The 25335-nt window shown below is 44.2% G+C and overlaps 2 protein-coding genes across 6 annotated transcripts in view; one reads left to right on the forward strand and one right to left on the reverse strand.

The window, feature by feature from the left end:
* FANCM (FA complementation group M) overlaps nucleotides 1–3796 on the forward strand; it is a 72103-nt gene extending 68307 nt beyond the window's left edge. Inside the window, exons 21-23 of the mRNA XM_054198447.1 lie at nucleotides 100–484; nucleotides 2057–2348; nucleotides 2829–3796. Coding sequence (XP_054054422.1) covers nucleotides 100–484; nucleotides 2057–2348; nucleotides 2829–2976 — 825 coding nt within the window. The 3' untranslated portion in view covers nucleotides 2977–3796. The remainder of the gene's footprint in view (nucleotides 1–99; nucleotides 485–2056; nucleotides 2349–2828) is intronic.
* A 198-nt stretch (nucleotides 3797–3994) lies between these two features.
* MIS18BP1 (MIS18 binding protein 1) lies at nucleotides 3995–24095 on the reverse strand. 5 transcript variants are annotated; one of them, XM_054198453.1, is made up of 16 exons: nucleotides 23432–24095; nucleotides 21736–21864; nucleotides 20164–20666; nucleotides 18348–18424; nucleotides 17713–17843; nucleotides 17158–17245; nucleotides 16684–16847; nucleotides 15320–15486; nucleotides 14237–14345; nucleotides 11774–12638; nucleotides 10707–10879; nucleotides 8403–8545; nucleotides 6072–6217; nucleotides 5322–5406; nucleotides 4627–4684; nucleotides 3995–4422 (listed from the first exon to the last, which is right to left on the reverse strand). In XM_054198453.1, exons 1-16 carry the CDS (start codon nucleotides 23910–23912, stop codon nucleotides 4328–4330), a joined length of 3414 nt encoding a protein of 1137 aa, XP_054054428.1. In that variant the 5' UTR covers nucleotides 23913–24095; the 3' UTR covers nucleotides 3995–4327. The 5 variants fall into 5 exon arrangements, 1 of the variants encoding a protein (XP_054054428.1); XR_008465920.1 differs by lacking the exons at nucleotides 4627–4684; nucleotides 5322–5406; nucleotides 6072–6217 and having other exon boundaries at nucleotides 4300–4422; nucleotides 11698–12638; XR_008465918.1 differs by having other exon boundaries at nucleotides 4333–4422; nucleotides 4627–8545; nucleotides 11698–12638.
* Between the last annotated feature and the right edge of the window lie 1240 nt (nucleotides 24096–25335).

Raw genomic sequence — 25335 nt, forward strand, 5'->3', positions numbered from 1 at the left:
ATCAGTATTTGGAAATCATCTTTTTTATTGGCATGGTTTTCTTTGGTCTTATGCTTCTCTGATCTCTTAGAAATACTATGTGATTGTCATCATTTACAGGTGGAAAGTTCTTTGAAGAACACCTGCAGGAACACTTCAGTTCCACCTCACTCGGCTGCCACAAACCCCTCTCCAGCTACAGCTCTGTTTCCACGCAACCCTCCGGAGAAAAACTCTCCACTCGTTATTCTGGTTGACAGCCGGGAGATCTCCTCTGGTGCAGAGGTGATTTCTGCCTTGAAGGCCGTTCATGGGGTGAAGGTGCAGGTTTGCTCGCTGAGCAGCAGCGATTACATCGTCAGCAACCGCATGGCCGTGGAAAGGAAATTTCTGTCAGAATTGCTGAACTCTGTGAACAGGAATAAAGTCACCCAGCGGCTCCAGCGCCTGCAGAGCATGTTTGAGAGAATATGTGTGATTGTGGAGAAGGACAGGATTAAATCAGGTAGGTGTTCCCAGGCGGGGGTGGCATGGGGACGCACTGGTCTGCTCAAGGCTTCCACTGGCCACACCAGCTTTGTGTATAATATGGGATGGAAAGTAGATTGAAAACCTGTATTCTAGTCTCTGTAGGAATCTTACGTTAATAAGGTCATCAGCTGAGCATTAAAATTTGTTTTGCTTTTGAGAGCCATTTAATATAGGCAGAAATATACAACTGGATCCAGAGGGATTCATTCCTTAACTTGCTTTTCCCTGCTTTAGTAATTATTAACTCAAACATTTATAACTGACCATATTAATATGTGCAGAAACCCCCCAACTTCAAGACAGATTTCAACAAGGTGAGAATAGTACAATAAAGGAACAAGCACAACCTTATCTGTGCTGAGCACTAGAATAATAGTGGACTCAAGTATTTTTTTTAGCAGTGATGTAACGAGTGGTGTCTGTCAAACTATGGGAAACCTCTCAGGGGTTAGCGCCAGTGAGACTGGTAGCTCCTGTGCACACCATCCCACCTGCTGAGTCCACCTCCAGAGTGTAGAGACCAAACCGGTAATGGCTGCTGCTGGGACAAGTGAAAGAGAATTAGCTGCATTAAATCAGTTTTTAGAAAAAGACAAAGAGAGAGCTCCGACAAGGAGCTACTTTGGGAAACCCATGTTTGAGCTATTGCCTTGTGTCACAAAGCACAGAACAGAGCAGTCTCAAAGTCACCTCCTGAACTGATTAACCATTTGTGGAAAATTCAGGACTATTTCTTTATATTATATAGTTTGGACAAGCCATTTGTTTTGATCCCAAGATCCAAATTACGCAATCAAATGACTTTACTAATGCTGTCTATTCTCAGTGCCACCTAGAAAATAATGGAGAGGTCTTGCTTGCACCTGCTTCACAGCAAATGGAGCTGGAGCTCCCAGCTCCAATGAAATTACAGATGTTCTGGGATATAAACCTTCACTATTGAAATCAAATTGTGGTGGATGCAGCTTTGTTTTTGTGACGTAAATCTAATTTATTGATGGTTTGGATATGGAAACAATGATAGAATTGGTCACCAAAGATGATGTTTCTCAGCGGGAGCTGTAGATAAGTGGATTGCGTTTGAGCTGCCTTTTTACCTCGTTGCTGAAGGTGACATTTGTTTTCAGTGTTTTGTCCAGTTTTTCTCATGACGCTGTTTCCAGAGTGCTGCTTGTTTCTTGTTTGACACAGTTTGAGTGCATTCTTACTTTTGTAGCTTTACAAAACCTCTTCTTATTTCTATCATCTGTCCTGTTGTTCATCACTTAACCATGTGTTCCTCCCAATCCTCTCTCCTAATGATGTTTAATTTGCATTTTCAGTGTAAATTCCTAAAGTCTACCTCTCAAATAACCAAGTAAATCCTGCTCCCATGACCCCTGCTGCCTCCTTTCCGTGAGATGGTTTCGCTCATCTTGTTTTTGTTTGTGAGTTCTCAAAGCCGGGGATCTTTGAGGAGTTTGGCTTTGCAAACAATTAATGAGATTTTTTTGCAGTCATCTAGCACTTCTTAAAGTAAAATCTCACTGAGATTCTCACTCTGCAGGAGAAACGACACGCTTTTTCCAGAGGACGCAGTACTATGATGGTGTGCTCTCGGCCTTGGTCCAGGCTGGGGTCCGAATTCTTTTTAGCTCTTGCCAAGAGGAAACTGCTGGTTTGCTGAAAGACCTGGCTTTGGTGGAGCAAAGAAAAGACGCTGCCATTCGCGTGCCAACGGAGCTGGAGGGTCACAAACGGGAAATGCTCAACTTCTACCTGAGTATTCCTAATCTGAGCTATCTGGCAGCTCTCAACATGTGCCATCACTTTGACTCCGTGAAGAAGATGGTCAACAGGTAACAGCAAGTGCTTTGAGGCCTGACTTTCCTTTCGCTCCTCTGTCTCATCCGCAACCTCCCGCTCAGGTAGTTGCTCAGACATCCTTTCTGCACCTTTCTGTTACTGTCGGAGCTCCCCAGGAGCTTTCCTGTCTCCGCCCCAGTCCTGCCCTGCTCTTTATGCTGTTCTCAGGCTCTTCCAGCTGAGCGGACCAGGGCCATGACGTGGGCTCTGCTTCCACCATCCCCCCTGCTGCTGTACCTTTTCCTCTCCCCTTTCATGCCATTCCCTTTTCTCTGCAGTGCTCTTAAGCTTGCTTAGGCTGGCGTGCTCACAGCCTCACAGAGAGGTGACTGCCAGCAGCTCATAGCATTTCTGTTCCTCTCTTCACATGGGATGTTTCTTGCCCACTGGTGCTTTCCCCTTTTGTCCCAATATTGTCTACTGGACTCCAAAAGGCTGTAGGTGAGGTGCCCTCCTGCTGTGGTCTCTTCCAGCTCCCCGCTGGACATTGCTGTGGGCGCCCAGGTCAGCCGGCAGAAGGCAGAGGAGATCTACCGCTACCTCCACTATGGGTTTGACGCACAGCTGCTGCCCCAGGACCTCTGCGTGAAGGGGAGAAGCAACGCAGCTGCCAAGAGCTGAGGGGAGCGAAGCTTGGTTTCTGCACTCCCAGGCTCTTTTCTTTTAACTGCACTTTACTGAGTTTTGATTCACTGTAAAATATGTAAATAAATCTTGCGGAAACATCAGGGCTTTTGGTATGCTACAGCCCACTTCTGGCTCTGCTGAGCACTCCCCCCCGCCTCTGCCTCCAGCAGGATCCCACACTTGCCTGCTGTGCCACACAGACCCATGCCTCCACGGCTGTTGGGGTGAATGCCTACAGCGAAGGCTGGGTATGGTCATTCCAAAATGCCTTTAGAAATTAGAATAATGGCTGAAGTGTTTTGACAAAGTACAGCTTTCTGGCTTAAGCAGAAAGGCGGTGACAGAGGGGAAGGTGTCTAGCTGCAGTTACTGCAAGATTGGTACCCTTGTTTCCTAGGAAAAGAGTGAACTGCCGGTGTTCCTTATGCTTCTTGCCCAAACGCTGAAGGGCGCGCTAGGTTTGAAGTAGAGATGGAGGGGCCCAGGGCAGCCAGTGCGTTCCCTTGCCCGTAGGTGGCCTCACAGCTGCCATCTCCCTATCTATCTCCAGCGCTGCGGCCATCGCTTCCCCCTTCCCTCCGGCTGCCGCCTCCCTCCAGCCCGCAGCTCGCTGCTGCCGCCCCGTGGCTCCTCAGAAAGAGAACTTTGTATTTTTATTCTTTCCCAGCCCTTTCTGGAGCGCCTTCATGAAGGAGCCTGTACAGGAGCAAGGGACAGGAGCAGAGATAAATAACCTTGCTGACACGGCACAGACCAGCACCAGGCTGGGGTCACCATCCATGTCTATCTAAAAACAAGAGAGAGGATGAAAACATACAGGCCCAGGTAGCTGAACCAAGGCTGATGGATTGCTCGTCAAGCCTCCTTCTCCTCCCTAAAGAATCTGATTCATACATGAGTAAAATAAGCTTGTCCTTTTTTATTACATTAAGGAAATGTAAAAATTCAAACTCTCAGTAGAGGAAATTAAAAAGCAATTACACTTTAGTTACAGAGTGTACCATTATAAGTTTATTGTACAGCCAAAAAGATAAAGTATCTTATCTTAAAACGAACCAAAACTTGCCCATAATTGGTATCCGAGTACATTTCTCCCTCCCCCAGGAGAAACAGGGCCATGGGAAGAGGAGGCTGGGCAAGAAAGTGCCACTTTGTACACATGGAAAATGACAAACATTGCTGCAGAGACAGCAAGAGAACAGTGTTAAAACACATAAAAAACACGGCAGGTCAAGCTTTCCAAACCAAACTCTTAACACCATAGGACCCTCACGGGGGTAGCCAAAGCCCTGTGCTTCACACAAGAGACATGTAAGTGTTGAATTAATAAAATCCACAGAGTTCATTATACAGAAAAATAGGAATGGTCCTGTTCTTCATCTGATGAATCTGCTGCCTCATCCACAAAGAGCTTCTCTACAACAGACTTCTGCTTCACTTCTGCAATAAGAAAACAGGGGGATTATTAGCACATGCCTGAGCTGGACAAGCAGTTACAGAAAGTCCAAAAAACAAAGGCTCTTATGAGAAACAACTGTGGAAAAATTATTAAATGCCCAGACTGTGGCCCCCCAACAAGCCAGTGGCAACATGAAAATAAGTGAAGGAGCCTGAAATGAAGAAGGAGAAACAAAGAATACTTACTGTTACTGGAAGTGAAGTCAGTTCTGCGTGAAGCTGGTGTAGCAAGCACACCTCCAGCCTGATGAAGAGGAGAAAAAGGCTCTGCTCAGACAGCTGCTACAGCACCAGCACAGGAGCCTCAGAACAGCTGGGGGAACGGCATAGCCTCCCTCCCGCTCTGGAGTTAAGTTGCCCTATCACTACGCTACATCCTTATATAAATTCAAACTGTCCAACTACCACACATGCTTTCACTGAACTGGAGGCACAAGCCATTTTTCTGCCTCTGGGATCTCAGCTTTTCATGGAAAAGCCTGAAGAATTACAGAATCTAGGATACTGAAGAAATAAATACATGAATTCAGGGACAATCTGACAGAAGGTGAGAAGCATTGTTTCCTTTCCCACTGAACTGAAGAATATAGCAGGAACTTAATGTACCTAGAGATCACAGAATTGAAAAGCAGTTACAAATCCTAAAAAAAGCAGCGTGTTCAATCCTGATGATAAATAGCTCTTTTCTAACAAACAGAACCTTTCTCCAAGAGAAATAGATAAAAAAACGTAGAAGTCTAAGAGGAAGAAGGGGAGTGCTCCTGTTTTGTGTCTTGAATATACAAAACTGGTCTGTGATCCTGGGATTCTTTTGCTGCTGCTTTGCAAAGCTCTGCATCATTAAGGTGGAACTAGGCAACATTGAAGGAAACCAGCATTACCGACTTCTTCTTGACCTTGTCCCAGGTGCCTCTGCTGCCCTGTGCATTCTTCTGCATCCGGAACACATGCCTGTCATAATCATTCCTGCAGGTGTGATCGAGCACATTAGCATCACTACTGTGCCGCCTACAGAATCCGCTGGATATGGTTAAAGGCATCATACATACAGCTCTCATTCAGAAAGAAAATCAGCATGTTCATTAAAAACAGTTGGTCAATTAAATATACCAGCAGCTCTGGGAGTATAACACCACAGAAGTGGTTAAGTAGATCACATGCTAGATCTCCTAATGCAAATATCAGACAAAGCTTCATCACCTTCACAGATGATGTTTGTTTCTTGTCCTTTAGATAAAATGCCAGTTACTCGGCAAGCTTCAAGGTGATTCCAGTTTGTTTCAAGTAAAGCCTGAAGCAATTTCATTAACAGGTTTAAGGCTCAAAATGAGCCGAGAAACCTCTGCTGAGGCTGAAGCCCAAATCACAGCCCACTCCAAGAGTAAAAGGACCTGCTATTGCCATTGTTTTTGTTGCCCACGCTTAGTCGAGTAGCTCAAACCACACATGCTGTTGATGGAAAGAGCTTTCTCTAAACACATCGCTCAAGCACTGCAGGATGCATGCTCTGAGTCTGGAGGTGAACTGGTTGTCCCAGTTCCATCAGTGATCTTTCTCAGAAGACAAAAAACAATCTTGGGGAAAAAGAGAGAGGCAAAGGTTAGTAGAGGGACAGCAGCAGGAGCTCCTACCTGTTGATGGGCACCAGCATACCAGGGCTGATATGCTCACACTGAGGGGTTTTTGCCATAGGGAAGACAGCAGAGGAAGGCGTGATGGGGTTGTCCGTAAGTGCAAAGTCATCATCATCATCCAGGCTTCCCCGGAACATTGGCAACTACAAAGCCACATCAGAGCAATCAATGACCTGTCCTTTTTAACAAGTCTGATGAAAAGGCTTCTCACAGGTCTGTCTCAGAGTGGTGACAGGACACAGCCTCTTCACAACTCTGAACCTGCTACTACAGCCAAATGATTCAAAAAATCATTTCTGATTAAAATTGCAAGCTCAAAGCTGACCATTACAAACCTTACGAAGAACGACTGAGGGAGCTGGGGTTGTTTAGCCTGGAGAAGAGGAGGCTGAGGGGAGACCTTATCACCCTCTACAACTACCTGAAAGGGGGTTGTAGAGAGATGGGGGCTGACCTCTTCTCCCTGGTGACAAGTGATAGGATGAGAGGAACGCGTTCAAGTTACATCAGGGGAGGTTTAGATTGGATATTAGGAAACATTTTTTCACTGAAAGGGTTATTAAACATTGGAATTGGCTGCCCAGGGAGGCGGTGGATTCACCATCCCTGGAGGTGTTTAAAAAAAGGGTAGATGGGGCACTTAAGGACATGGTTTAGAAGTGGCTTTTGTCAGGGTAGGTTAAAGGTTGGACTCGATGATCTTAAAGGTCCCTTCCAACCTCAGCGATTCTATGATTCTATGATTACGACTTAGGAGGAGGATTTCGGGATTACTCAGTGGACTAGTCCTTCCATCTTGAAGGGAGAGGAGAACTGGAAAGGTTCAGAGAGGACAAACACAGATGATCAAAAGCACAGCGGGTCCTGGGGTGGGTGAGCTATAACTAGTATCAGGGGTGAACAGGGACCAGACAGTTGTTCCCCGTCTCTTCCCTATGAGGAGAGAAGAACAAAGTCAGCAGAAGTAAGTTCAGATCAAATAAAAGATCACACTGCTTCACAGAGCAAACAATTCAGCTCTGGAACTCAGCACAAGAAGTTGCAGATGTGAAGAGTCTGCACAGGTTCAAGGGAGGGCTGGACTCAATCATGGAAGGCAAATCAGCTCATGACTCTGAAATACACAGGATTTATCTCCGGAGGTATACCTCTCACCATACACAACAGAAGGAGGTTAGTTGCTTTTGCACAGCACAAGCTAGGCAAAAGGAATTTAGAAGAAAAAAGAAAAAGAGAATCATATTGAATCACTGGCTGAAACTGTATTCTACTAAAGGAAGAGTCTCCTGGAGCATCCCTCTGCAAAAACAGGGTGTCTTGGCCATGGACACCGATTCTTTAACAGGTCACCCATTCACACTAGTCATGGCGATTTCTCCGTAACACACCGCAGTTTATAGAAAGCAATGAAGTTACTGCTGCTTCAACAGCAACCCATGGCCCTACCCCACTCTGGACACTGCCAAAGTAAGAAACACACTGTTGCCACAAAGAAAACTCACAGAAGAACAAACGTATCAAGAGACATCTAGATGCCCTTTGGAGTCCCTGCTGGAACTGAGGTGCTGGTTTTAACAGGCAGTGCTGGTTTGGTCAGAAAACAGCAAAAAGAAAGATGCATTGTGAAATATACTTCAAAAATTGTCTACAGGGAAAAAATAAATTATTCTCTTGATAAATGAGTGGCTTTCTCTTTAAATACAAAAAGAGTCTTAACTAACTAAATAGTCTATCAGGGAAGTGTAATGCTCTCCGCTCCACTGCTGCATCTGCTGCCTGTCTGTGGCTGCCCGGGGAGGGCACTCCTCTAGCTGAAACCAGCCCAAACAGGGGAAGGGGGCAGCTCCTCAGCCCAATCGGAGAGCAAGTAAAGGACGGACAAGGGCCAGGGTGAGAGAACACCACAACTCCCAGAGACACCCACCCCTGAACAGCATCCAGAGAGAAGCGGGTTTAAATGTGAGATGTGCTGAGAGGAGAGACTTCAGAAAATAAGCAGTTCCATAGCACAAGGATCCAAGGGGCAGCCCCAGGACAGCAATATCACTGCACAACTAATGCTTCACAGCATCACAAGTTCCGCCTGCAGAGGCGGAAAGGACACCCCACCAGAGATAGGTTTTACACATCTGTTCAGTGGCAATCCTCATCTGCAGAAGCCACACTCCATGCATGCTCACTGCCAGCAGTCCAAATCAAGGAAAATAAGCATCTTCCCCTACTTCCACAAGGTTTTATTGATGGAACTGAACCAGTGGACTTGTAACACACCCTTGACATACTAAGCAGAAAAGCGTGTGCAGATATACACTGTTTGCCCAGATTTACCTTTACTCTTCTGTTCTGAAAGGGGGTTGCAGTGAAAATGTCGTCGTGGTTGTCCTTCGGCAAATGGTCCAGGAAATCTCTCATCTGCTGCTTTCTTTTTAAGGTTCCCACTTTGGCAGTTATCGCAACTGGCTCTTTCTTATCTGCATGAATCAAAACTGATGTCTTAGAACAATTAATATTATGTAGCATGGTTTTAAAATTTGCTGACTGCAATCAATGCTAGCAATACAGAGTCCAGTCTCTCTTTTGCAGAAGTGTCTTATAGCTTCTTTGTGATTCTTTGACTTCTTATGCAATTTAGGCTTTGAAAACAAATTGCACTACTACACCTTGATCGGAAGCTTACTGTAGAGCCTTACATAGCCATTGCAAGTGTCGTACACACATCAGCCATTTTATTACGATTTTAACGTAGTTATCCCTGCATCTGCATTTCGTAGACAAAAGACACTAAGATATATCGCCCATGTCAAGAGGCATAAAGTGCTCAAACAAAGGCTGTGCTGCACAGAGACTCATTTAGCATCCTTGACACGATATTTATGGAATGCTCATCTGAGACTTTTGCAAAGGATACAATTGTACATGCTAACCTTAACCCAATTACCACACCTAAACGATGAGCCATTAAACCTACTTAAAGGAAAGAAAGGGCTTTGCCACTTCCACTGGTGTCTGCATTCCTATCCTCTGCTTTCCCTTACAAGTGACTTTTGGGGCAAGTTTAGAAGAACACGTTCCCAATATCCTCACCTTCAGACAAAAACTAAAATAGCTGCTTATGCAGTCAGTCAAGTGAAGAAGAAAATGAATCCACAGCTCACAGATTGTCAGAAGAACCAAGTAGTTTTGTGTCTGTGCTAAGATTCATCGTTAACAGGATGCACTCGCCTTCTGAGAGAAGGCCAACGAACAGCTCCTAACTGCCAAGGAAGATCCTTGCCAAGTACCACACAGGAGTGGATTTAGTCCTTTGCTTTGCTACAGTCATTTTAGAGTGTCTTAGCACTGAAAGGCCCAGGTGAATCCGAGAGGTCCCAAACATGGTTTTCCTCAAAGCAAAGCATCTGAAAACACTGTGGCAGACTGACCCTTTACGAACGCTCAATAACCAGAACAGCTGTCTCTTCTTGATAGAGGAGTCTGCAGCCTGATAATGTCAGGGTGAAACAGGAAAAAATTCTCTGTAGGATATCATCAGGGGAGAAATGAACAGTAACATTAGAAAGAGCTTGCGTAATCACAGAAGTGCAGGGAATTTTGATACCATGATAACAGGCAAAATAAGATGGTTCCTAGCTACGCTTGAAAATGCTTGAGAATAATGCCACCACTATCAAAGCTGAATAAAATTCCTTACAAAACTGATACCCAGCAGATTCTCACACAAATTCTGTAACTGCAACAAACATTTCAAAGAAACATTCAAGTAAAAATGAAGTGTGCTGTTCTGTGCCTGAACTCTCAGCCTGCTGCTTTTCCAAGTCTGCACAAAAATCAGCGTTGCCTGACTTTCAGGGCAGGGCAGCCCCCAAGATCACCTGCTCTGCATCACGGAGGCTACAGAACTGGAGCCAGGCATTCCCGTGTGAAGTCCAGTAGCTGTAAGCTGAATCTCCTCATTTGGACAGAAAAAGTGATTTTAATGCTTTCAGTAAGTGGAGACTGACGCACAGCTTTAGCCGCCAAGAGACATCAGCAGAGCCATCTTTGGCTTTCCTCACCTAAGCACTTGCCAAGTCATTGTAACCTTCCTTGTGTTAAATAACTGGATTGAGCATCCTGTGCCTTTCACTTCAGGGCATACTCGCTATAAACATAAATTCCTTTCTGTAAAGATGAATTACTTATTCAGAACTGGACAGAAAACACCAACAGGCACATCAGTACCAGACACCAGAGGATGTAACTTTGCTGTTCTCATTCCACACTGCCCTGAGCACATCCAAGCACCCTGTATCCCTTTTGAATAGACAGCTCTACGCGGAGCTTGTTATCTACTAGGCCTCCAACAGCCTCTTAAGATATAAATAGCTATTTTCCCTTAGGTGGCAAGGCCAGTTTAAGTCTTCTCATCAGGTCAAAAAACTAGAAGACTCTAAAAATATCCTTTCTCTTCTTGTAGTTTCAATCATTTATGACACCCTCCAAGCTCTGCAACAAACCTTCATGCTACAGAAGACGGCCTTCTTCACTGTTGGACTCCGATACGTATTTATCTCTGTACCTCTCATTACATAGTAAATATTGAATTCAAAATTATTTAAAGACACCAAATACCCAGAACCAAGATGTCAGTACCTTTCTGTTCCGCTTTTAGTGAAGTGGTGCTCTTCTTGACACATGTTTTGGAACTTTTTGACTGTTGTTCTTCGACATACTTCTGATGGCATTCTTCAGCAGAGCGAGAGCCCACCGCCATGGCGACCTCCACCCAGAAGCTGCTCTTGTGCTTTGGGAAGGAAGCGACAACCCTGCCAAGAGAGCAACGCCACAACTCTCGTCATGCCAAAGAGCCTACGGAATACTGCAGAGACCAGCTGCCTCCTGAGAAAGGACACTGTGCCTTGGACGCAGACAATCTTGTCTCTGGTGTCTTGTCCAGATGCTTTAAAACATGCAAATTTATTTGAACAATTTTTAGCTAACAGCTCCATTACAAGATAAATTTCTTCTTTATTTGCAGCAGGTCACTTCTACCCCCCAAGACATGAGCTCGTGCCTTTTCAGGTTTCTAGTCTAAAAGAAACAAAACCAGCCATGGTCATTTTATTACTTAATGTACATATTAAATACTGCCCAGTAGTTTAAGTAACTGGACAATGCATTATTTAAACATTCTTGCAGTTAATCTCCCCTTTACAAAACTTAAATACCTAAACACCTCAGGTTTAACACTTCATTCCATCGGGGAGAGAATATGCTACCTCTGCCTTGCTGTCTAAACCATAAATATGAATAGTTTTACCATATAATTTACCCACCCATGTTTTTCAGTGTTACTTTTACGAATGTTTATAATTTCTAATAAGATTAAGTATGTGTTTTTGAAAACACATAAATTCACAAAATTTTGCTTAATATTTGTGTTTCTCCCACTTTCCACTGATGACAGTGGCAGGGGCTGCTGCAGGCTCATGCATCTACAGTTACTTTAGAAAATACTCAGCTGTCGCCTTTATTTCACTATTTTTTAATTTGTTAACAAAATTTACTTTGTAACACAGAATTAAAACCTAAAGGAAAGCTTTAAATAACAGGAAAGAGACAGAATCTGAAAAATCCAGACTACCCGAATCCTCCAGTATATCATGCCTCCCGATGGCTGAGGGACTCTTTCCCCTGGGAAGACAAGGGCAACCACTTGCCTGTGGAGCTTCTGTAATTCCTTTTCCGACCAGTCATCAGTTGTCCGTGGAAAAATTTCTAGAGATTTCTGCACCTTTTCCCTCTCAGGTTTTCTTGCTTTTGCTGCTGAAGACTTGGCATTATTAGAACCTTTACTATTTATGTTTTTATCAGATACTTTTGTATTCTTTTCTTTTACTTGAAATTCCTCTTCATTGGTTTCAGACTCAGTGTCAGATTCAAGCAAATACCTTGGAGGGTTGGTTCTGCTCCTTGTTATCCTTGCCTGATAAGGCGGATGGGAATTACTAGACTTTTTTCCCTCAAGTAATTCAGAACCGTCACTGGATCTGGGCAGACTTTGCCTCAAAGGCACATTATGGGAGGTAGTGGAGTGTTTTACTGTCCTTGGTTCACGCAATACCTTGTTTGCGTCATCCTGTGAACCTTTACAGTTAAAGGAAGATTCAGAGTTTTGAGTTGCTTTTTCAGAGAAAGGTTTACTTTTCCTTTTGATAGACAGTGGGGTGTCTTCACTGGATTCCTCTTCCTCATCTTTGCTTGACGTTTCTTCTGCTAAATGCTTGTCTTGAAGTTGTTTGGCTGACTTTAAAGAGTACTTGCGAGCCTGCTGATACATAATGAATTCTCCATATTCTCTTCCTCTTTTTTCCTCTGTCATTCCTGGGATTCTGCTGTTATAGTTGGTTTTGTTTAGTACATCAGTATTTAAGGGAGTCAACCTAACGTAAAGCTGTGGTTTAGTTTTTGTGCTATTGACCACATGATCACTTTCATCATTATCTGAAACAAAGCGCCTGGCTTTCTTGCTTCCAGCAGACTTGGTTCCTTTCTTGGAACTTACTCCTTTTTCATGGTTTTTCCCTGAAAGAGAGGATGTCAGTGTAATATCACACATTATAATGTCAGTCATTACTGCATTCTCTGACAAGCAAAGACCAGCCTGCTGCGGGGTGCTATGCATCCCATGCTTGTTAAGATCTGTGAACTCATTTCTGTTACAGAGGCTGGAGCCTGCAGGAAGAGACAAGCAGCACACTGCCAGCTGCAGCTCCCCACCTTCTGCAGAACCCTCTCCCCACACTGACTCTTCAGGACAAGGAGATATTCTGTTGAATGGTCATCTTGGGATACAAAAATAAGTTAAACACCGCTTCCCTGAGAAGCACAGCAAAATGTCACTTACGAGAGAAACTGGTGATGCCAGGAAATGTTTCATGACACTCTGCACTGCCTGCCCCTTCCCCGTTTAAAAGACATGTAGCACAGGCTGTCTGCAACCCATTTCCAAAGACTTACCCAACAGACAACTATAAACTCATTTTGATCTTAAGGGATGCCCATAACTTAACCAAACGTGATCTGAGTAAAACCAGCACCTAGTGAAGCTTCCCAAGATGGCTACACCTCCTCTCCCACATGTGTATCTCAGAAGGATCAAGTAAAGGCCTTCTGCCCTCACACTCCTATGTATTTGGGATTAAATTTGTCAGGAACAAGAGGCTGCATGATACAGACATGACAGCATGTCCCAGCAGGCAGGCTGCTCCTCTGCATAGCGGTCAAGAAGCAGAGAAAATCCATTTACACACAACTCTTACAAAGATGACACAGCACAAAACCAGTTGTACGGACTGAATTCATTGTGAGCAAGCGTCCCTCCGCTCCAAGGGAGCGCGGCCAGCAGCAGAGCATCCTTGTTCCTGCCCAGTTCACTCCCATGACAGACTACCTCCAAATGACTAAAAGAAGTAAGATTATCAAGGTTACAAAAAGGGAACATGGAAGTACTGAGCAGATAGAGAATAAAACGGTAAACAGAAAGCATTGCTGAAATGCCATGACTGAGATTGAGCCAACACCAACACTCCAAAAACTTTACTCATGCTGCAAATAGCTTTTCTGCAGGAAGCATTACAGTAGCTTTAAAAAAGAAACTTCTACGTTTTATTCTATGTTGTTTTCAGGGTTCTATTGTGTCCCAAATTTTATTAAAAATAAACTTTTAATACTCTGTTAATACACTTTTTTTGCCTACCTAGGCATTTCATTTATTTGAATTCATCCAGCTTAAAAAGTAAAGCCAGACCACCAGTTCACTGGAGTGGTGAACTCTGCTTCTCTTCAGGCTTTCCCAAGTCACATGTAATAGCCATGTTGAGATACCCAAAGTATAGGAGCAGAAACTTCAAAAAAAACATAATCCTTTTGTTTCCATTTCCGGAAAGAAAGCTGCACATTCCCATTCTGTAAATAAAGAAGTGATTTACAAACATAGTTTATATTTGGAGCTGTAAAACTAGCTATTCTGACAATTCTTTACAGAAGCAGCAATCGACCATTAAGAGACTGAAATAATTTCTTTACATTATCAGGACATCACCGTACTGCTCCAAAACCCAGCTCATAGTTCTACTGGTTCTAGTCAGTAACTTCAAAAAAAAGAAAAAAGATTTTTTTACCTTTACTTTGGATTTTTGCTCTTTCTTCTGTTGTCTTCATTACTTCCTTTCTTTTTTTCTTCTTAGAAGTGGAACTGGTCTGTCTTTGGAATTTTTCACTACTAAACATCTTCAAAATAAAACAATTTAATCTAAACTTCTGCAAGAGATTACATATCAAGCCTACCGACGCCAGCTCTGAAAAAGCCAAATGTTTACAGAACGGGTAGATTTAGAAGTCACCTACATTGACCAGCATCTACTAAATGCTATTTGATGAACACAGGTGTTTATACAAATACATGCAACCAAAGCAACTTAGCCAAGCTCCCTTTAAATTTAAATATTCTAAAACACAAGTTCAAACCTTAACACCTAGAACTGCTTGAGCTGGCAGTAAACTGTAGGTCCATCTCCACTGCTGCAGCTGATGACTAACATTAGTACATCCCCCATGCCATAAGACTGACTAATCTCAGAGAGGTTAAAAAAAGTTCACAACTACAAAGAATGCTGTTTTCCTTCACTCCTTATCAGAGTATTATCAGAGTTGCTTAAGGCATCATAATAAATCAGAACAGCACACCTCACTCAGAGCTGGGGTGGCCTGGACAAATCAGGATACAAGAAATGAGGAAATACTGGCTCCTGCTGAATGTGAAGTGCCACAGAGGAAGGGGAGAAGGGAGAAGAGCAGTGATGGAGACAAGAGCTCATCGGCAGCACTGGCCTCCCTTGTGCGATCACACACTGTGGCATGGACTCAGCATTACAATGCTACAGAAAGCGTTTCACTTGGGAAGCCTCTGTACCCAAACCAGTACCTTTGTGCAACTTCCTATTTGATCTGTTTATCTTTCAAGAAAACACTTATTTTTCCATAAGTAATTCCCCATTATCCCCATTTTACAGACAATAACAGTTATCTGATAATACAGAGATTAAGACTTTTTTTAAAGTTTGTTTTAAAATATTTTTATTGTGTCTTCAAGATTTCCTGCCTCCTCAGGTACTAGGAGCCAGAGTCTTTCTGTTAGCTACCTCGCCGACTTTATTCACTGTATGTAAGATACATTTAAGTAGCAATATGCATAAGAATCTTACCATGCTCAGATAGTCTATTCCACCTTCTTCTATAGTAACATTTAGTTTCTGATCAACAACCTCACGTTGCCCGCACCAGAAACTTAATGGTGGTTTGACAAGACGGCCGCTACGCGTGTAAACTCTGTTTGAGTCATTCAATATGGAATTGCGCTTTGGGGTTACATCTACAAGCAAAAAAACCACAAAACAGTTTTGTCCCAAATATTGTACTGAAAATTCAGCTTTGCAGATTTCACAAGCATAGGGGCAATATTGTGCTTAAAACCAGCTCATTTGCACTGATTACATGGAAAATCTAAAACTTACCACAACGTTATCTTGTTCTTTTAAATGTGTTCAGGTTAGAAATAAGCATACCTTAACATGATTGAAGTAATCTTCACAAATTAGAAAATTTACGGTTGTGAGCTTTTTATTTTTTACTTTGTTTAGAAGGTTATAAATACTGTAAAACTCATATAGGGAAGTAGAATGATAAACAGAAGTTGTCACACTGGACAAATCCTAACTAATGAAAGAGAAAAAAACCAACAGCTTTTATTGTGTTAGCAAGAAAATCTGATTACAGTATTAACAAATAGTACAATGCCATTTGGCCAAAGCCCTGTTGGAACCTATGACAAGATATTAAAAAGTCAAAAGGTAAAAGCAAAAGCTATTGGCATTCCTAACAAAGCTGGGATTGCATTACAAGAAAAAACAGTTGGGTCAGTAGGTTATAGCTTCACAACCGTTTCCTTTGGAAACAAAGCCAATGTAATAAATTTTTCCATGATCCTTTCCATCCATCCCCAGTTGTTATCACACTCTATGCCTCAACCGTGGCAAAAATGTTAAGATGCCATAAAATAAACCTGCTCAAGGACTCGACACAAGTTAAAACTAACCCAGCTAACACTGGTGGGCATTGCAGGAGAGAAGTCCCAAGGATGGAGCCTTGATGGAGGTGTTAAATCCCATGGGCATCCCAGAAGGACTAAGAAGAGAGTACATTAAGCAAAAGAGCAGCTGGATTAAAATTAAGTCAAGCTTGCTGTCAGAATAGCCAGCTCTGGAGTCACTGCCTTCAACTGCTACAGATCAAGCCAGACCCCTGCTCCTTTCCCAGGGTTAGCCCTCAGGACAGCCCCCGAGCACTTCTTGTAGCTGGTGGGATCGGCAAACCAGAAATACAGGAACAAGTCAATGCTCTTGATCCTTGCAGTCTAAGCAAAGAACTTCACCCAATTAGTTTGTTCCCTCTTCCATACAGCCTAATTAACAAGATACAAACCAGATAGATATTAGATATCTTTTGCTAGGGAAAACAGCTCTCAAAAATCCCAACTTTTTTTCAAAGAAAAGGATTATTAAATACTCACAGCTGTTTTCATCATTCTTCGGTAATACTTCATAGGTGGTGTTTCTGGTTTCAGGCTTCTTTGCATTTCTTGCTGAGTCTTCTACATTTTTCAACACATTTGTACCCACCACTGGGTCACTCTCTTCATTTACATCCTCATCAGTATTTTGTTTTCGTTCTTTCCTAATGGTTTGGAGTTTAAGAACAGAAGTAATAAACTTATGAAAAAGTTGTCCTTTAACAACACATTAACTTATGTAAACAACATCAGTGACACCCTTTGCTTGTGTTTCAGACTATGCAAAGAAGTGGAACAAAACCAAAGCAGTGTAATGAAGAAAGGTAAAAGGGTATCCTTCCAAAGCAGTGACCAGCTTGGAACATAGTCTTCGTGCACACATCTACAAGCTTTTATACTCCGCTGGTATAGTATTCTTAAAAAGCAAAATCTCAAGAGAACATGGCAATGAAACAGAATCTCCGAAGAAATTACCTTCTTTCCTCCAGAAACTCCTCAACATATTCCTTCCACTTTTTGGAAAACCCATATGTAAATCTCTTGATGAAACGGTAGGGAAATCCTGTTTGAAACAAAGGTAGCCTTAACGTTAGCTGAGAAATACTTAGAATCAGAAAGGGCAGAAATAATATCCAGTACAATCATGGTTTTGTAAGGACCTCCGAAGCTCACTACATCTTTAAACACTAGAGAGAGACAGGCTTCCCCAGTTTAAAAGAACAGCGTACTTCATAGAAAAGTCAACAGAGGGGTCATTAATTATAGACATCAGTATGTGGAGACAGCACTAATTTACTGGGAACAAGGAGCATAAACTTTCCCTGTTCTTACCATCCTGATGCAGCTTAGCAATATCAGACTGCACCTGCTGCTTTCCAGCTCATGTTCTTTTCCACGAAGTTTATGAACCTGCTCAACACTGAGCCCAATTAGCAGGATAAGGCAAAACATTCGCTTCAGCAGTATATTCAGTCATAAATCTAAAGCCCTTCTTGGTCTGTAATGTCACATTAAGAATCATCTTCTTACCCTCTTTTCTCATTGAAGCTGAATCTATATTTCCCTGCAGCAAGTAGATACTACCAGATATTGTTCTAACTCGGTTGTGTGCTATGCGTTCCACAATCGCATTACTACGCCAAGGCAGATCTTTCATATCTCTAAGAAGAGACAGATAACATGAATAACAGAAATAAAACATTGTTTTCATAAAAGAAGGCATTTAAAACTAGAATATTGATATTCCATATGAGACCGGCAGTGTTCCATATTTTATGAGAGAGACAGACACTGGCAAATCATGCTAGGTTTTTCTTTTCTTAGTTTGAAAGAGAAACAGTTCTGGCCTTGTCTGATACTTGGATGGGACAAAATGAACATGTCACCTACTGCAAATGTTAGTCACAGAACATTAGGCTGCAGAAGCAAAATGGACTAAAGGACTCCATCCAGCTCATTATTGCAGTGATACCACTACGCAAGTTACAGCAGTGCCATTATACAGGTCAAATGTCTATTTTCTGCAGGATTACTCCAGAGTGGTCTCCACCATCTCTCAGTAAGCCTGCTGAATTACTTCCCTTCACAGTGCTGCTGCTGTCAGGGAGGTTCCGAGCTTTCAGTAGGTAAGTAACTGTGTTAGGTAGTTACTAACAACTTCTTACTTCCGTTTTCCTTCAACAAATATTGCAGTGTTACCATCCATCACTTTAATTCTCCAACTGGTTAGGCAGATGTTTATCTGTTACAAAAAAAAAGGTCATTTTTAAATTAGACTAAGCTATGCAACATCACTAAGGCATTAGCAAAATAGAAATAAACTCCTGTATAACCTGATATATAGGCACCATCCTCCAGACCAGAAAAACTGAAAACAACCATTATATATATATAATTGCTGAAGCACAATAAAGCTGGAATCTAATGCACAAGTGAAGATAGGAATTTAAATTACAGAAACTTTTGAGTAATGAATGTTGACCCTCAGAAGATGATGTCATTGGCCAAGACCTCTAGCAGATCCAAAAAGCTCCTCACAAAAAAAAATACCAACACTATGCCATACTTCTTGCACTTTGTCGTTTGTCCTCTGTTACTGTTCAGTAAAAAGTTATCCATGAAAAAAATGAAATTGTATTTATAAGCTATGTTATTGCTAAAATTTAGACAGTATTGAAATGAAATTGAATTTCAATTGAAATGAAAGTTTAGACAGAAACTGAAACCTGATATTGCAAACTATGACACATATACAGCTGCGGTACCTCCGTTTTGCATTACAAAGCCAGCAAGCCAGTTGCATTTCAGTTGCAGTTTGGAAAACCGTGTGTGAAATATATGACTTTGTTTTAGAAAAAAAGCTGCTCTGCAATGATTTTTTAACATCTGAAACTATCACTATTTCTCCCCACAGCTCCAGTTGATAAACTCCAGATCGTTTCTTTAATGATGTTCACCTTTTGACCAGCAGCCTTGATTTCACTAAAGATCTTACCAATGATCTAACCCTGACCGAGTGAAGGCACCCGACACGTACAGCCAGCCACCGCCTGATGCTCAGATCGGTAGCATCCCATCACATCTTTCAGCTGCTTCTACTGACCTACAAATCTTAAATATTAATGGATATCTATTCCTTATTTAAATCAAAGCATAAAGGTAACTTTTTTAAATACAGGAAAACATATCAAACATGCTTGACAATGGTGAGGGAGAACAAAACAATTAACTCGCTTAACTTGGAGAGGACTGTTGTCCCACAGATTTCTCCAGGGAGCAACAGAAACAACCCTCGGGAAGGTAAGCTGCCACCCGCTTCCTAGGCTAAACACGGCACACTTCAAAATACGCTGCTTTCCTCCAGATTTATTCAGGATGTTGTAAATACTGCCAAGCACGTATTAAATTGAAAATAAGATCTGCAGGCTAGTCTCCTAGGGAAAGATTCTTGTCCCACTTCATTCAACAGGAGCTTGGATATTCTGTAGGAGAGCCAAGGCTTTCACCTCCCCATCAGCTGTACAGGCTCAGGTAACTGTAGAACCAGACCTGGCCAACAGCTAGGAAAGATCTCTCTTGGCTTTGCAGAGGCAGCCAAGAGCTGGAGTGGCCAGTGATTTGTTTCAGGTCCATCATACCAACACACAGCAACTAACATATTAAAGAGATGACATAGGAGGCTCTTTCAGCCCATACTGTGGCTTGTGAATACTAAACCAAAAGGCCTTCTTTTCTACAAAAAAACCCACCAAAAACACAACAGAAACAACAAACCAACCCCTGAACATTGCCATCTTGGAGTACAGGGAAAAAAGAAATCCTTTTGAAAGGGAAGCGTTTACAAATACAATGTAATAAAATAATAGTTTATTCTCTTGTGAGTCCTCATTACTTTTGACAAGAAAAAAATTGCAACTAAGAGTGACAAGCAGCCCACAGGAATATATCAGTTGCCCTAAAGTATTAAGTAAGTTCTCCCACCTCTTCGTCTGCTTTGTCAGCAACTGGATCTGTACGAGGTTTATCCAAAGGGACCTTATAGCCTTCTTTTGGCTTTTGCTTCCTTGGAATGTGGACTTTGGGAGAAGAGAGCATAATACTACATAAGCACTGCAAGGGCTTTTGAGAATTAGTTTCCAGTATCTCCTCTTCTCCATAAGCAGCTTGCTTGTTGCTTGGCTGCAATTCTCTTCCATCTTGATGAAGTTCAGTACCTTTTACTTCTCCATTTCTCCACCTTTCTTCTAACTGATCCCCATTTTTAAAAGGGGCAGGGCATAAAATCAGAGAGTCAGTATTTTGAGACATTTCATCATCAGCATCCATTAATTCCACAAGGAAGTCATCCTGATCATCCTTATCAGTTGCCACACACCCTGCAGGATCATTCCTGAGTGGCTCAGCAAAAGCAGATTTGACTAATGGCTTTTCTGTAGCTGTGGAAGGAAGAATGTTCTGCTTGATTGGGTGTGAAGGTGTTGGACCTGCCCATTACAAAAAACAACAACACACACAAAGAAATTAGTGATATTTGAGAACTAATACAAATACATTCATAAAGTTAGCTCCATTTCTAATAAGCAGAGGTTGTACTGATTGGCATTACAATTGTGAAAGCACCACCTATTTCAATTGTTAATGTTAACAGCAAGCCACTCTCTGAATTTGTTCAGACTAGCTTTTCCTCACCACCAGATCAACACCCCCGCTGTTAAAGACTTAGAGATATCCCACTTTCCCCCCAAACCAAGCTAACGTACACCATATCTACTAATAGTATATGTTTACCATTCTTCCTATCTTTTCTTTAATGAATCCTCCCTGCAGAACAAAAAAAATAATCTGTTTTCCCAAAACCCAACATCTCAAATATTTCCATCTTTCCAGACTTCAAAATCTGGACTTGTAGCCACACTGGTGCTACAAGCATTGGGGTTTGAATTTTCAGGTAAATGAAGCTCAGTTTTGAAGGCGAACACTACTAAGACTTTGGCATGCATCATTTTCTTCATCTGCATTTTCAAAACTGAATTACAGAGTAGAAGCATATACAAGGTTGCTATCAAGTAGCAATGTGGAAAAAACCAAATACAAGAGAATTTCTCACAGAACTGAACCTTTTCTCCTTATGTATTAAAAGCTAAGGGAGTGTGGGTGCAGAAAGGCAGCAAATAAGATGTTCGGGTTTTTCCACTAAGTTTCACATTCCAAGGGCAAAGTGTTACACCTGGTCTCTAAAGAACTCTTAACCCATGAGGAGCCCAAAGGCAGATGGCTGTTGTCATCAGAGGAGATAATGCACTCAGACTAATGATGTCAAGCTTCCAGGTCAGAAGCCCACAGCCCTAAAGCAGAGTTAAACCAAGTCCAATGCCCTCTCCAGGTTTGAAAAAGCAGATTTGCAGGTTTCTTCCTCCATTTTCCGCTGCATGCAGACTACAAAGAAAGAAGAATGATACTTTGCCAAAGCACACGAGAGATTATAAGCAAGAACAGAAACCCTGAAGTCAAGGAAGTTTTTCTGAAGTGTTTTTAAAGAGCAATACCAAGTACCTTTTTGCTGTTGCTGCTGCAGTTTCTGCTTTACACGCAAGAAGAACTTCTGAGGGGATTCCAGTACAAGAGGGTGTATGATTTGTGCTTTCACGGTTTGTTTCTTAGGAATCTGAGTGCAAACTACTTCTGGAAATTAATAATACAAAAAACCTTTGAATATGGGGAAGAAAACCATTTTCATGTGAGAGGCAGAAGAAGCAAAGAACATACTTCCTAAGATACTAAACCCTACTATAAAACACTATGTTTTCTTTTCTTTCCCAAGATGGATGGGCAACGCAACATTTCCCTTTTCATCAGGGGGTCAGCTGAGGTTACATTGCCTCAGCTCTGTGTGAGAAACACCCTCAGGTGTGTGTGTATGTGTGTCTGGACATAACCCAACCCACAGGGAGCAACAGGAGTTTGGAGGTGCCTACAAATTGGGTGGGTTTCACAGCAGTAAGGTCTAACAAGCAGCACCAATACTAACTCCTTTTGATATTCAATCAAAAGTCATTATCAAATTGTGATGTGATGATGCAATGGCAACCTTTCATAAATCTGTTGTTAAAAAGGAAAGAAAAGGAGCTTTCAGTTTTCATAAAAAAATACATAATTGTAGAATAGTTTGGCTTGGAAGGGACCTTTAAAGGTCATCTAATTCCAACCCCACTGCAATAAGCAGGCACATCTTCCACTAGACCAGGTTGCTCAAAGCTCCATCCAACCTGGCCTTGAATGTTTACAGGCATCTGCCACCTCTCTGGGCAACATGGCTGTTCCCCCTCACCCTATTGTTCCACTCCCTGATCCAGAGTCCCTCCCCAGCTTTCCTGGAGCCCCTTTAGGGACTGGAAGGTCTCTGCGGAGCCTTCTCTTCTCCAGGCTGAACCCCCCCAGCTCTCTCAGCCTGTCCTCACAGCAGAGGGGCTCCAGCCCTCCCAGAATCTCCGGGGCCTCCTCTGGCCCTGCTCCAACAGCTCCGTGTCCTTCTGCTGTTCGTGCCCCAGAGCTGGAGGCAGCACTGCAGGGGGGTCTCCCCAGAGTGGAGCAGAGGGGCAGAATCCCCCCCCTCACCCTGCTGCCCACGCTGCTGGGGATGCAGCCCAGGCTGCGGGGGGTTTTTGGGCTGCCAGCGCACATTGCTGGCTCTTGCTGAGCTTCTCATCCACCAACACCCCCAAGTCCTTCTCCTCAGGGCTGCCCCCCATCTCTTCATCCCCCAGCCTGTATGGATACCACGGGTTACCCTGACTCAAGTACAGGACCTTGCACTTGGCCTTGTTGAACATCATGAAGTTCACACAGGCTCACTTCTTGAGCCTGTCCAGGTCGCTCAGTCTGGATGGCATCCTGTCCTTCAGGCATATCAACCACACCACTCACCTTGGAGTCATCTGCAAACTTGCAGAGGGTGCTCTTAAGCCCACTGTCCATATCATTGATGAAGATATTGAACGGCTCTGGTCCCAGTATGGACCCCTGAGGGACACCACTTGTCACCCATGTCCATCTGGACAACTCAGTAACCCCCCACTAAAAACAGCAGACAGCTTGTACCAATATTTTTTTACACCTATGAATGCACACTGGCTGCTTTTTCCAGACCCTGGAAGAGTCAGAAGCCCAACACAGAGGAAGCCACACCAAGCTAAAGGTTAAATGTGAGACCTAAAAATGAGGATTAATATTTTTTCGCGGAGAAACAAACCTTTTTCCGGCCGGATACAGCTCCCAGCCACCTCGGCAGGTCCCTGCCGACCCTCTACCGTCACAGGCTTCGGAAACCTTGGCGGAGCGGCCGAGGGGTGCGCGATAGGAGTCAGGATGGAGTCGCTGCCGCAGTCCCACTGCTGCCGCTGGGCCCTGGCCTTCATCTGCTGGAAGATTTTGGCTGGGGACTCGCGGGCGGGCGGCTCGCAGGCCCGGCGCTTCAGCCAGCGCTGGGGCCCGGTGCTGGCCAGGATGTCGCTGGCGCCGCCCGCCACAAGCTTGGACTGGAGACCGCTAACAGCCTCCGGCCTCTCCTCCCCGCGGTGCGCCGGCTCCGCGCCGACCCCGAGGGCGCGCTGACGCCTCAGGAGCTCCTTCAGCGGGGTCAGCGTGCCCGCGGGGACGCTGTTAAGGGGCACCGAGCTGAACGGCGGCTCTCCCGGGCGGCGGCCGGGGCACCGGCTGGGCGTCACGATCATCTCTCCGCTGGGCCTAGCCACGGCCCCTCACGGCAGCGGCCAGTGGGTCGATCTCTCCTCTCAGGGCCTACGGGCGCCGCCACCCAGCCTGCTGCCGCCCTGCGAGGATTTGAGCGCGGCCACCGCACGCCGATTGGTGGCGAGGGCGCGTGGCGTCACGGTCCGCCCGGGCGGCGCGAACCGGGCGCGAGGGGGGTAAACGCTGCCGGCGGCAACTACGGAGCAGCGTGTGGGGCGTGGGCACCCCTGTCAGGATGGTGCGGTCCGCTCCGCCCCGCCCCCGGGGCGTGGCCCGGCGCTGCTGAGGCGAGGGCGGCCGTTGGTAGCTGAGGCTATTGCCGGGTGGGCGGGAAGGAGTGAGCGGTGGTTCCGCGCTCTCGAGGGGTATGGGGAAGCGGTTTCCCGGCGTTGGGGAGGCAGCAGTTGCCGCCGTGAGCTGCTGGCGAGAGCATGGTGGATAGGGCCCCTAAACCCGCCGGCTACCAGGAGCAGTGTGTGGGAGTTAAAGCAGCGCGGCGCCGTCCGCGTTCGGAGGATGAGCTCGCCAGGGAAAGGTGACAGGCTGGGGACGGCCCCTGGAGCAGGCGCTGGGGTGGGGAGGGAGCCGTAGCCCCTCAGGGAGCGGGGCCGGGGCCCGCCGGAGGGAGTAGGCTGGAGCACAGCCGGGAGTGCGGGGCGACTCGCTGCTGCCCCCGTGGGGAGCCACAGCAGGGAAAACAGGCGTGAAGTGCTCCAGCGCGGGTGAGCGGTATCAAAACTCCCAGCATCTGGGCTGCAAAGCGAGCCCGAGCCGTAACTACCTGTAGATTTTTCAAAAGACAACAATCAGTCCAGTGTAAACCCGTTAGTTTAAATGGGGGGTGTAATTAGAGCACTGAAAACACAGGCAAGCTACTCTGTTGCTGTCCTCGCCCAAAGATTAAGTGGTAGAGTTTCATCTTTCAAGTGGGAAAGGAAGGAAGTTACTTGCAAAATACATAAAACAGAAATCACCAGCTTTTCCCAGCAGCTGGGCTCTCCTGGCTAATGGCACATTGGAATCAGGTGTGCCTGATGCTTAGAAATTCAGTTTGGGGTAAGAAATGACCTCAGTGTTTGCTGTAATTGACCAAATGCCTGTTAATATAGAATAGCTAAATTTACAAAAAAAAAAAATAGTTATGCTGGGTAGTTTGGGGTTCTATTTAGTATTTTGTGACTTAATTTTTTTTTGGTAATTCAAATCTTTGGGCTTCTTACAGGAAGTGCATGCATTAATTAGTGGCCCAGGTTATATAGCAGACAGTGATCCTGTGCTTCCTGCTACCCAAAATCTCTAAGAATTCACATGCAGAGGAGAAAAAGCCAGGTACAGAGCTGCTAGTGTTAAGAAACAGAGGTAGATGTGTCTCTGGGGAGGGGGGGTCATAAGCTGTAAAGAAAA

This window comes from Rissa tridactyla, chromosome 4 (genome assembly GCF_028500815.1).
Source record: "Rissa tridactyla isolate bRisTri1 chromosome 4, bRisTri1.patW.cur.20221130, whole genome shotgun sequence".
Lineage (NCBI taxonomy): Eukaryota > Metazoa > Chordata > Aves > Charadriiformes > Laridae > Rissa > Rissa tridactyla.

What these genes read in the sequence shown, in the direction of transcription:
- MIS18BP1 (XM_054198453.1), bottom strand. Translation starts at nt 23,912, where the DNA reads ATGATCGTGACGCCCAGCCGGTGCCCCGGCCGCCGCCCGGGAGAGCCG. An exon ending in GAATAGACTATCTGAGCATG is followed by an intron (nt 14,346 to 15,319) that starts GTAAGATTCTTA and finishes TTTATTTTGAAG; the next exon opens with ATGTTTAGTAGTGAAAAATT. An exon ending in ACAAGGTCAAGAAGAAGTCG is followed by an intron (nt 4,685 to 5,321) that starts GTAATGCTGGTT and finishes CCTCTTCATCAG; the next exon opens with GCTGGAGGTGTGCTTGCTAC.